This window comes from Coffea arabica, chromosome 6c, assembly GCF_036785885.1.
Source record: "Coffea arabica cultivar ET-39 chromosome 6c, Coffea Arabica ET-39 HiFi, whole genome shotgun sequence".
Taxonomy (NCBI): Eukaryota; Viridiplantae; Streptophyta; class Magnoliopsida; order Gentianales; family Rubiaceae; genus Coffea; species Coffea arabica.
Genome location: NC_092320.1, coordinates 6,259,602 through 6,271,320, shown reverse-complemented (window position 1 = coordinate 6,271,320; position 11,719 = coordinate 6,259,602). Strand labels below are relative to the sequence as shown.

General features: G+C 37.5%; 1 protein-coding gene across 2 annotated transcripts; it reads right to left on the bottom strand.

Annotated features, from left to right (window-relative positions):
- Window positions 1-2,419: 2,419 nt before the first annotated feature.
- On the bottom strand, window positions 2,420-7,623 carry LOC113693619 (digalactosyldiacylglycerol synthase 1, chloroplastic). 2 transcript variants are annotated; one of them, XM_027212174.2, is made up of 7 exons: window positions 6,771-7,623; window positions 6,167-6,199; window positions 5,493-5,586; window positions 4,294-4,778; window positions 3,935-4,201; window positions 3,428-3,777; window positions 2,420-3,195 (listed from the first exon to the last, which is right to left on the bottom strand). In XM_027212174.2, the coding sequence occupies exons 1-7, from the start codon at window positions 7,434-7,436 to the stop codon at window positions 2,670-2,672; spliced, it is 2,421 nt and encodes an 806-aa protein (XP_027067975.1). In that variant the 5' UTR covers window positions 7,437-7,623; the 3' UTR covers window positions 2,420-2,669. The 2 variants fall into 2 exon arrangements, with proteins under 2 accessions (XP_027067975.1, XP_027067974.1); XM_027212173.2 differs by having other exon boundaries at window positions 6,152-6,199; window positions 6,771-7,572.
- Between the last annotated feature and the right edge of the window lie 4,096 nt (window positions 7,624-11,719).

Below are 11,719 nucleotides of genomic sequence, written 5' to 3'. Positions count from 1 at the left end.
CAAAAAAAGGAAAAAAAAAAATCTTGGGAAGAGGTGGCATATTTCACTTTTGAGTTCATTTCATGTAACGTAATGCAACAATAATAATAAAAAAAAAAAAAAAGGTCCCTAGTGAACAACACTACATGTCCCCTCAGGCTGCTCAGACGGTTTCGTAGTCACATTTAGGAGCAGGTTTCAGGTTCGACATCCAGAAGTTACCGTACTGTGATCCTTAGGACGGGCTCTCACAGCCTGCGAGGAGGAGTAGTTTGGCCCGCTCAGGTGATAATTCCGGATACCTCCCAGCCGGAAAAAAAAAAAAACAACACTGCATATTATTGCAATGCGAAATAGTTGCACGTGTTGATTTAGTCACGTTTAGACTTCCCTTCCATCATTAAAGCTGACCAGAGCAATAGGGGTGAATGTGAGCTATTGCCTGGAATGCATGCATGTGGCCCATGGATGAAGCGGTTTTGAGTGTTGGTAACAATGAGGGCTCAGGGACCGACCCTGAAGCGGTCTCTTGAACATCGTTTTGGGCATCTAAGTCCTCCTAACGATGATGGCATTCCCATTTTCGGCCTCAAAGTGTGGTGTCCTACATGTTTGTTTCTAGTACCGCCCCATGCTTAATTAAGACCATGTGGTGTTTGTAAATGAGCATCAAGTGTTGGATGGAGGTGGTCCGTTCATGGGCTATGATGTCTTTCTCACTGTTTCTCGGGGGCATGATGTTATCTATACTGCACGAGCTGTCTTAACTCTGTCCATTGATGCATTAGTAGCAGTAGTGTTAATTGCGCCCATCGATCCATCCATCATCAACGGGCTTTGAAATCTTTTTAAATCTCTCTAATCGTTTAGATTATTTAAAAAGATTCATAGATCATCTTTTATTAAATTCCTCGATCCAACGGGAGCCGAATTGCATGTAACGTCAAGAGGAATATGGAAAGATAAAATGGACCACGGTATTGGAAGTATGGGAATGGCATTAGGAGCAATTGCGGTGTTTATACTTTAGGACCAAAGCCCGCAAACAGACGGACTGGATAAAACAGTGTGTTTTTCTTGGGTTGGACGCGTATGCTTAAGGGCTTTTCGCTTTTCTTTTCTTTTCTTTTGTGTCCCCTCAAATCAAAGGAGGGCTCTGGTCGTTAGTATCCTGATAGCGGAAAAGGACAATGTGTAAAGGTCCAAAAAAAAATTAAAAAAAGAAGATTGTGCTCAGGCTTTAACATAGTTGTTTCTCTCTTTAAAGTTTCTAATAACTAGCCATGCCTCTTCCTCATCCGTTTTTAATCACTAAACATACAGCTAATTAAGGTCCAAGTTGCTCCCTTACTTGCAATCAATTAGGTAACCAATTGCACCAAAAGAAAGTTCCCATGGTCATGATGATATTTTCGTTAAAAAAGCGGCCAGGGATGGGTTGTTGCGTGCATCCAATGACTCATCTTGAAGGATTGCTCTTAGGGAAATGCTGATGAGTGCCAACCCCCATGCTTCACTTGCTATTCCCCTGATAGCATGCTTGAAGTTGGAGGCAACCCACATCAAATCAGATCCCGGCCACCAATTTTTTTTTCCTTTTTTCCCCCCTTTTTTTTGTGAAGGAAAACTTGGAAACAATACGAGAAAAATGCTTTTTGAATGAATGGTTTTAAGGTTCCGTACTCCTGCATGGACGGACACATGGCAGGTGCGCATTGACTAAGAGATTCAAGACCACCACTTTCCCGCACGATTCCATGGAAAAGGAGCTTCTCGATGCATGCAGAATCCAAGTACTAGCAATCATGCGCCGGTCATCCTGTTATTTTTCCATTCAATATTCATAACTGGAAAGTACCTCTCCCCCGCTCGCACTGCCACCGACATTCATCAATATTTATCTGTCCTCAAACTATACGGCATGCATGCACATGAAGTGGACAAGGGGCTCCAATATAGTAAAGAATCAGACACGAAAGAACATGCATAAGATATATATATATATATACATCATGTCCGCATTTTGTTAGTCAGCGTCACTCTCCAAGTTCCCACACTGCTGTATCATAGGGCATTAGGATGTACGAGGTTCAGGAACTAGACTGTTCGTGATGAAACATGCATGCATCAAAAAGAAGATCCTCCTAAAAGCAGTTATGTCGTACCGGTCCTATATAATATCACCATCGTAAAAACATGAGAAAGCCGTAGATCCGTCTAGGGACGGGGCAATGGGAAAATCAGCGGAAGCAAGACTTTCACATAAAATGCTAGCTAACGAACAAAGACGAAGAAAATTTGAACTCGAAAATCTTCTGATGACCAAAAAGAACACCAAAAAAAAACACGAAAGGAATTTGTTATCTGTTGCTCTAAAGCAGACCTCAGTTCAAGGCGGTTCACCAATTCACCTAATATTTCTGCCACCAGGGAATTCAGATTGTATCGAAAAGAATAACCATTTGTTACTCTCTTTTCCTTTTTTTTTTTTTACAAGTTTGCAACTGTACATGCCTCAATTCTCATCTCGTACATCATAAACTGTTACTAAGACACTACAGGTCACGCGCACACTGAAAAGGGGAAAAATGACTACCTGGATCTATGCAATAAGTAAGATGCAAAATTTTTCCACAACTCCTCCGTTTACCATACATTGTGCAAATAATCATATACAGGTTAGTTGTTATTTACCATCCATATATGGGGTTCTCCACCTGTGGGGGTAACAGATGAAGATCCCTACAATGCTCCTTGTCATAGTCTCGCGTCCCAGGTATCGCTCCACTGCACAATCTAAGGAACTCATTGCCAGTAAGACAGTAGTGGCCAAAAGCTAACCCTCCATCAACCATATCCATCAAATTGGGCAATGAAATCGACTTTTTGAGAGCCTTCCCATCAATTCTTCCTGAATGTGCATTACTTGTCAAAACCTTGTCGAGGTCAGAGTATTCCATAAATCTCTGAGTAGCTGCCTCCCATGAAAGCCTATACATCTGTTCAGGAGTCAGAGGCTGAGGCTCATTGGCCATAGCTTCTTTCACTTTAGCAACAAAATCTTCAGGTGTCTTATAAGTTAAACAGTTGGGGAATGCACTGAAGAATTCATTTGATGGATGGTCAGCACAAATAACAAATTTGCCCATTGCAAGGGCCTCAGCTGTTGCCGTGCAGAGAACATCACTAATGCTGGGATTTATGAAGACCTTGTAACTGCAAGAGACAGCATACTGATTGTTAGACAGAAAGCAAAGAAAGTCCAATGGAATTTTGTTTGGCATAAAAAGTGACATAAGCAATGCTTGAATTCTATACGGGAAAACCTACGCCACTAGGGATGCCACAGAGGACAAACCATTAGCAAAGGGTTTCACAGTGCCAAGAAACTTTGTGGATCAATATTCAGAAAGTGCTTAAAGATCCTAAAAACAAATAGGATTCTTACCCATGGAGAGAATCATCTGCATGATCTCTTCCTTTCATGAAACTGACATTAAGGTTTAGCCTTTGAGCCATACTCTTAACTTCGTAAGCGTCCTCTCCGTTACCAAAAACATCCAGTTTGAACCCATCAAGATCATTTTTGTACTTTGCTAACAAATCTATCAACTCCTTGTAACCTTTCGCCCAAACCATCTTGCCCAAGAAATATGCTCCTTTTGAAAAGGCTTGCTGCCCACGCTCCCTCTCTTCAGCTACTTTTTCTCCAATTCTCAAAAACTTTGGGTTTACACCATGTACATTGCAAATTACAGACTTGGGTAAATCCTGTGTAGCAGCAGAAAGTCGAAGTACCTGACAAAACAATCAAAGTAACATTTACGAACATATTCTAACTGTTGAAAGACTTTAGCTTGAATTCAAGCATATGCTTCATGACCAATAAATTCACCAAACAACCTGACAGTTACATTGCAAAATAATTCTCAAAGATCAAAAAAATCACAGCTACCTTGTGGCAGTATGCTCGTGTTACCCAATTGTTTATATGTTTTACAAGAAAAGCTTGGAGAGCCCCATTCTTTTCCCGTTTGATATACTCCAAGTAATTGGTGTGAACTATGCCCACAACATGGTTAAATTTATCTGTCCACCGTTTACCATGGTGGTACCAATTGAGATGTTCTGGTTCTTCCAAAATAGCAATATCAGCTTCCTTTGAAGAAATAAACTGCGTAGTATCCCCAGCTGGTATTATACTTCGTCTAGCTTTTGAGAACTAAATAAAGGAAATTAAATGTGTCAGACATTGCCACCTTACATACACATGCATAAAATATACAAGCTGATACAAAATTATCAGAGACCTACCTTTCCAGGGTAAAAAGAAATATTAAAATCGGCCTTGAAACCAACCCTTTCCTCAAGCCAGTTACGCATATATAGCTCCTGCTCTTCTGGGGAGTTGAATGTCAAGCTGTTTGGATAAACTAGTTCTTGGTCTGATCTACAAAGCCAAGGAACCAACAATGTGACATTTTGCTTGGCAGACTTGGCTAAATATGCTGCTCGAAAGAGTGGATTTACAGCAGTTCCAGTCATCCATGGAAGGCTAGCTGTTGTGACAATTGCTACATGCCTTTTACCATCAGCAAACTCCTGCTTCGTAGAATCACTCCAAAATCCACCTTCATAACAGTGACCTGTACTTTGAAGAACACTAGCTATCCTTATATCCAACTCATCAGTTACATTATCAGCTTCTATAATGGATGACTCTCCTGCAGGCAATGAACGTAGTAACAGTTGGTTTTTGCGTTTACTGCACAAGTTCTCCACAATTTTATCAGAGATATCTGCCAAAAAACCAGGGAAAAATGGTTCAGAAATAAATCTCGTAGTAACTTCCAATCTGCAGCAAAGCATTCCTCACAAGAAACTGAAACACTGTTTAGTTGATGACAACAGATGAAATTTCATACTAGGTTTCAGTACAGCTGATTATTCTTTTCTTATTTTGTGATATTAAACAAAATATTACCAGATAGCATCCTAGTATGGTCTTCATTTCCATTAGGAATATGATAACGAGGATTTAGCCTCCTCAGTTTTTTGGGTTGCTTTGCCCATACCCTTAGCCCAATTGCACTCACCAACCAAAAAGCACTAGAGAAATGTAAAAGGAAAAAAAAATCCCCAACACTATATAAGTATGATAGCATCTTCATTTAACTTCCTATTCTCTCTCTTTCAGTGATTGCAGATAGTCCGTGAAAGTACTCCAGACCTTCCCAAAAGGAAGCTGAAGGTCAATTACCGCTTTCTAATTTTCTATATTCTAGGTTAGATCTTTTTAATTGCTTTTGTTGGGGGGGGGGGGGGGGGGGGGGGGTTTCTCAAAGTAAAGTGATTACATGTAGTCCTAAAGAAGAACTTCTACACTTCAAGGTATTATCAACTCAATAACCAACAGAAGACAAAGTACAAGACAACCAAGAACAGACAGTATTAAATTGCTCAAGGGCTGCCAAAGACTGAAAGGGATAAAAGATTGGACTTGGAATCTATACCTCGTTTAATACCAAGTTGATCCAAGAATGGACTGGATTGCCTAACTAAATATGCCAACAGTTCTGGCACGTCAAATGGTGGAACTTCCTGCATCTGAAATGGAAAAAAGAATTAGTAAATAATTAGCAGCAAATCAAGTTGGAGCAATGATATCTATAGTCATATGGCATTAATATTTCAACCTCTCCAGAACCAGTACCTAAATCCAAGTAAAAGTGCAGTTTCCAAAAAGATCAAACAAAAGAAATGCAATCCAACAGAGGACCCCTAACAAAATTAATAAAAGCAGAATTACCGAGCTGGCCAACTATTCAAGTACAGAATGATACAAAGTCACAAACAAATTGCCCTCACGATTACATAAAAACAAGTCTCTGAATATTAATTTCTAGCAAGAAAGAGGAGACTGGAATTCTATGTTATTGGGAAAACTCTAGTGGGCATCTTCAACCAAAAAAAAAAAGGAACGAACATTTTTTGGTAAGTGTGAGAAGTTGAGAAATAATCAACAATGTCTAAAGCAAGCCTCTATAGGAATATGGAATAAATAATCACTCCTCTTGAGTGAGTTATTTGTGAAACTGTAAAAAGAACCCATGGCAAAATTACTCATCTTCAATCAGGATTTACCTACAGTAAAATAGAAAGTATCACTCACAAAAGGGAAACCAACCTTGGCACCATTTGACTCCTTGCCTATAGATCTCTGCAAAATCCCAAAAAGGAAAGGTCAAGACTCAAATGAAATTTAAGATTTAAAGGTTTGACGACAATCAACCAAAGAACTGTGAACAGTAGAAAACTGCATGACCTAATTTTAGAAGTAAGTGTGCTAAAGTTGCTGTTATATGTTCAGAGTTCATTAAGGAACTGAACTGCAGCAATATAGGTATTCTCAGGGTCAAAACAATCAACTAGGAGGGAAAGAGAACCAACACTGATGAATACAGAACCAATGAGCAACACTAATACATCCCAAATGTCATGTGTAGGCATAGTAGCAAACAATTTTATATTGTAAAGTAACAATATTTGCCTTTCTGTTGAAAAAGCAATACTCTTTTGAATGATGACATCCAAATTAAACCAATTCAGTCATTCAATCCAATTTCACTTCCAAAAAGAACTAGCTATCAGAATTATCATCTCCAGAACCTCTAGTAGCATAAAGAACGAGACAACAAGTACAATGGAATATTATCAAATGAGTTTAATGCAAAGTATTCAGTTCCGTGAAAGCATTTCTGAGATGGTAAGAAAAAGATAGGAATCACTACCAGACTTGACTTTAACTTCTCCACAAACTCGCTATTCTTAATCCCCTCGAAAATATCAGAGGGCAAGGAGCTGGAGCTGGAGCTCTTGTGCTCAAACTCTCTAAGCCTAGCCTTCAACGCCCTTATTGGCTCCCAAAGTTCCCCAAACTGCCATTCGTCTCTGGCAGCCGTCTCCTTAAACCTTACCGTCCTCCACCTCCTAAACCTCTGCCCCTCATCCTCCTCCTCGTCTTCAACCTCGGACACAATTGCATTCTTAATTGCAGACAAATCAATCCTATTCTTGGGCTTAGGGCTCCACTGGCTCCACTTAAAGTCCGGCGAGGAATAGGCCCTCCGAATTTCCGTCAATTTTGGCCGAAGCTTCTTGACAAAGTCGATCTCCGCAGGCGTGGTAGTAGCAGAGGCCGTAATTGTCGGGACAGCGAAGGGCGATCTGGAGGCCGAGTTCAGAAAATTCTCCAGCTCCCTGTCGGCGCGGTTTTTAAAGGAATTCGCCCGGTTCTTAATCAATTGGAGGTCGGCACCTGCGGAGGAGCGGACCTCGCTCCATCCTTTGGAGATGAACGAGAAAGCCTTCTCCGCTGTAACGATTGAGCGGGACGGCGATGATGATGAAGACGACGTCGTCCGGGCCTCCGGGGAGGCTTTCATATTAAGCATCATCTGGAATTTGGGGATTTAATGCACAATTTGAATTTTTTTTTTTCCCCCACCTGGGGGTTTACAGAGAATTGCAGGATTGAGGTGCTTATGACTTGTGAGAGGAAGCAGAGAATTAAATGAGCAAAGGAACGGCCAATATTTTGTGGGGGGTTTTGTAATTAAACTTTTTTACTCTTTTGTTTTACTTATGGGTTTTTGTAGTTAGTGGAAGACTAGTAGCAATACTATGTCGTAATTGGGGATCAAGGGAACACGTGGAGAGACACGTACGATGAACCGGGTGTGATCAGATTCTGTTGGGCTGAGGTGGAGGTATAGGTTGGAACGACGTGGCTAATTTCACGTGGGACGACAACGGAGTCAACAAATCGCTCTTATTTAATCATCACATCACGATTATCGGTCGAAAATTGCAAGTTTCGAATGTGCTAATCTCTTTCTCCGCTGAGAGACAAAACATTTTCCTGTTAGGATACAGTTTAGTTACCATCCATGAACTATTACCAAAAAAGAAGCTAATTGCATTAAATTGTATCACATGTGATAATATTTTTTTTTAAACTATTTTTCTAAGCTAAGGATCTAAGCTTTACAAGGGAAAGGATTAAAAAAAAATTTTGAGAGTCAGAATAAGAAACTCACCTCTTATCTATTAGTACAAACTTTATTGATCAGCTACTTACTGTCGTTGCCACACACGCTATCCAAATTTTTTCAAATTGCACCGTAAACATATTTTTTAACTTTCCTTGTTATCTCACATATATTACATTACAAAAAGTACTACAATAATTATTATAAATAATATTTCAAATAATACTCTATCCAAATAAAAAATATTTTGGATGATGAATTTCATTACTTGTTTTGATCATCTAAAGCCAAAAGGAAGGAGTTTAATTCGTTCCCTTTTACTTTAAATTTGCATTTTTAGCAAAATTTAGTGTATTTGGATTACAAACTATCTCAAATAATTATATTTTACGTGTATCGTAAACGCATTTCTTAATCTACATTTTTATATACTCAATTACCTTGTTATTTCACATACATCATATTACAAAAAATATTAGTTTTTTTTTTGTGGGTGTTTTTAAAAAAATTTACAGTAACAGAATTTTTATAATATATTTTAGAAAATATTTTGAAATATTTAAGAGTAGAAGAGTTTTTTTAATATATTTTGAGATATTTTTTAAACATTAAAAAAAGTAGACTATTTTTAGAGTATTTTTAAAAAAAATTTAAAAATTTTAATAATATTTAAAAAACTAATTTTTAAAAAACTCTTGAATTCAAACAGATAATTTGTGGTGTGAAAAATGAAAACTTTGGAGAAAACTGCGTGCACCAGGATTTGTGGTGGCCGTCCATGTTCCTTCCTTTCCTGCCCCACGCGTGCTCCTGGTGATTGACATGTTCACAAGTAGCGAAGTATTTTTGATGGGGGCGGCCAAGCATGGGCCCGACGGAAGACAACACCGCCTCGATGACGGCGACGACGATTTTGTTTTAGACTCGTAGAATATTCCAGCGAAAGGAATATACGGAATATTTGTCGTCCTCACTTTTTTTTTAATAAATAAAAAAAAACGATCAAATACATCCATACATGATTGAAATCATGCAACAGAACTGCTGACATACAATTAGGAATAGCTGACCAAAACTTTGGAATGGCAAAGAACTTGCTGGGCTAAAATATGAGCTACTCTATTACCAGGTTTTGTCGTCCTTACTATTTTTTTTTTTTTTTATCAACGGTGGATATCCGAACTCTCGACCCGACTAATTTTACTGTGCCCGGACCCCCGCCCCTAAGAGATCCGAGATGGTAGGAGAGCTAGAATCAACCACACGACCTGGAGCCTAATGAGGTTATCCCACAGCCAGTCGACCTGCCCTGCCCGAGGGGCTTTTGTCGTCCTTACTTCATTGATATTTTTTGTCCTCCTTTCAATCTTAGCATTAAAAAAAAAAAAAAATTGGAACTAGGTTCCTCAATTTGACAGTAATAATCAAAGTTAACAGTTACGAACGCATGTTACATGTGTATAATTTAAATTTTAAATTTGATTTCATGTTAAATGACATATGATCTATGACAGAATATTTTAGTATAAAAAATAAAATTATACGCTGATAATATATATATATATATATATTAAAAAATTTTACCCAAAATCAAAGAGGTTATCTAATGCCAGTACCACTGGGAGGGGAAAACAAGACAGACAGTTTATCATGTGGAGGTAACAATTGTGGCAAATAGAAGTAAAAATTATATCACCAGCACAACAACATGAACAAATCAATCCACCACATGTCCCCAACTCCATTGCCGGACAAAAGACAGGATTGTAAGATCACAATGGACCGTTCATTTAGCAGGTCCCCCACACCTTTTTGCATCTACCATTTTATTCCAAGTGGCAATTCTTGCTGGCGTTCATTTTTTTATCCCCTTCTGATAAAACTCCATACTATATATGTATATATCTATATATATTACTATAAATACTAGAGTCGAAGAAATAGAAAGCAGTGGATGCATACAATATGAACCCGGTGAATTACATGGATAATTCAACCATCAAATTTTATAAACTAATTTTACCACTCTCTCGGTTTCACTCAGAAACAGGAATCAATAAATTAAATCGTATTATGCCACCCATTAATTTAATTATGAGTTGTCCATTTCCGTTCAACGGCCTTGCGGGCCTTCTAATTATGTGAACCCACAAATCTATGTCGGATACGGGCTTCACCGTCCCCGTCACCTTCCATTCGGCTTTCAAGTACAATGTTATTATTTGTTTGTCTTTTACATAAAATGACTTCTACAAAGTACAAACTATTTCAAAGCAGATTCCTGCTCTCTTCCTCAGTTGAATCAGTTATTTGTGTTTGAAAGAAGACAATTGCTAAACCCGACAGATTATCAGACAGACCAAAGGAATCGAACGCCCATCCTTGAAATGGGCCTAATGTGGAAGACATTGGGGGAATTGGTTACGCGTCTAAAATATGATGGTTCAGAGTCGAGTCTCTATCCATTGTTTATTTGTTAAGACAGTGGGCTATTTTCCATGTACTCTTTGTTTATATGGTTATAAAACTAATATTAATATGATGCTCATACTCTTATAAAACTAATATTATTATGACGTAGGATTTGCGTGTATCCATGCTTTATTATAAAATTAATGCTAATATGATTTAGGTTTTGTGTTGTTTATATAGTGGGCGTTATGCTTAAAAAATCAAGAAAATTGATGAATTCAAAAAAAAATAATAATTCTTTCATTTATTTAAATGATCTTGAGTTGTGTATACAAACGAATATGATCCTATTTATGTGTGATAAACACACATAATTATTTCATAATAGGTACATCTTTTTTCTCCTCTTTGATGTGTTATTTCGAAGCCAACAAAAAAGGTGTGTCTCCTATGGAAAAAGCCCTTATTGGTAAATATATATATATAAGGATGGAAATTATTAATGCTTACCAAAAATTATATAATGCTAAAATCACAAGAATTGCCTCAAATCAGCTTGTGTATGCGTCATGCTTATTATTTGTAATTGAGAATTAGAACACACAAAGAAACCAAAAGAAAAAAAGGGGAAGGACGGTTACATGTCATTTTGTATTTTCTACAAATTGGTACCAGAATAGAAAATCGCCATACTCTTTAACAACTTTTTGTTCATGTTCTTTTCAATGTTTTCATATCATAACACATTTAAATATAAATGTTATTTTCTTTTGGAAATTGAAACACAAATTTTGGTAAGAGAAGCTTTACGTCAACGGGGATGTTACGAAATCTACATTAAAGCAAAAAGTTAAAATATTTGTGAGTAAATCATTTTGTCAAGATATTTTTTGAATAGCTGGATAGGATACTAATCTGTCCCAATGGGCTAACATGACTATCTATAAATATAAACTTGGCATACACATATAAGGATGGGAATTAAGCTGCAGTATTATTTTTCACTTGAAAAAGAGCAAAATGCATTTTTATTTCTTATTATTATTTTCACGAAAATTTTTTAAAAATTTGTATAAAAGGGCAAAAAGTAAAAAAAAAAAAAAAAGATTGCAATTTTCCGGAATGACCAGGGATTAAGGCATGTACAAGTGGACACAAATTGGGGGTGCATAATAATTTTGGTAAATTCCACTTTGTCCCCTCAAATTATAAGTAGAATCCCATTTTAATCCCTAAATTTCAAAATGGAACATTTAAATTCTTAAACTATAAAACAT

Bases quoted from the DNA above. Each gene is read 5' to 3' on its own strand.
- LOC113693619 (XM_027212173.2), bottom strand. From the start codon at position 7,436: ATGATGCTTAATATGAAAGCCTCCCCGGAGGCCCGGACGACGTCGTCT. The intron at 6,200-6,770 runs GTAGTGATTCCT...GGGATTTTGCAG, and splicing joins AGAAGTTAAAGTCAAGTCTG to AGATCTATAGGCAAGGAGTC. The intron at 4,202-4,293 runs GTAGGTCTCTGA...TCCTTTATTTAG, and splicing joins TTTCTTTTTACCCTGGAAAG to TTCTCAAAAGCTAGACGAAG.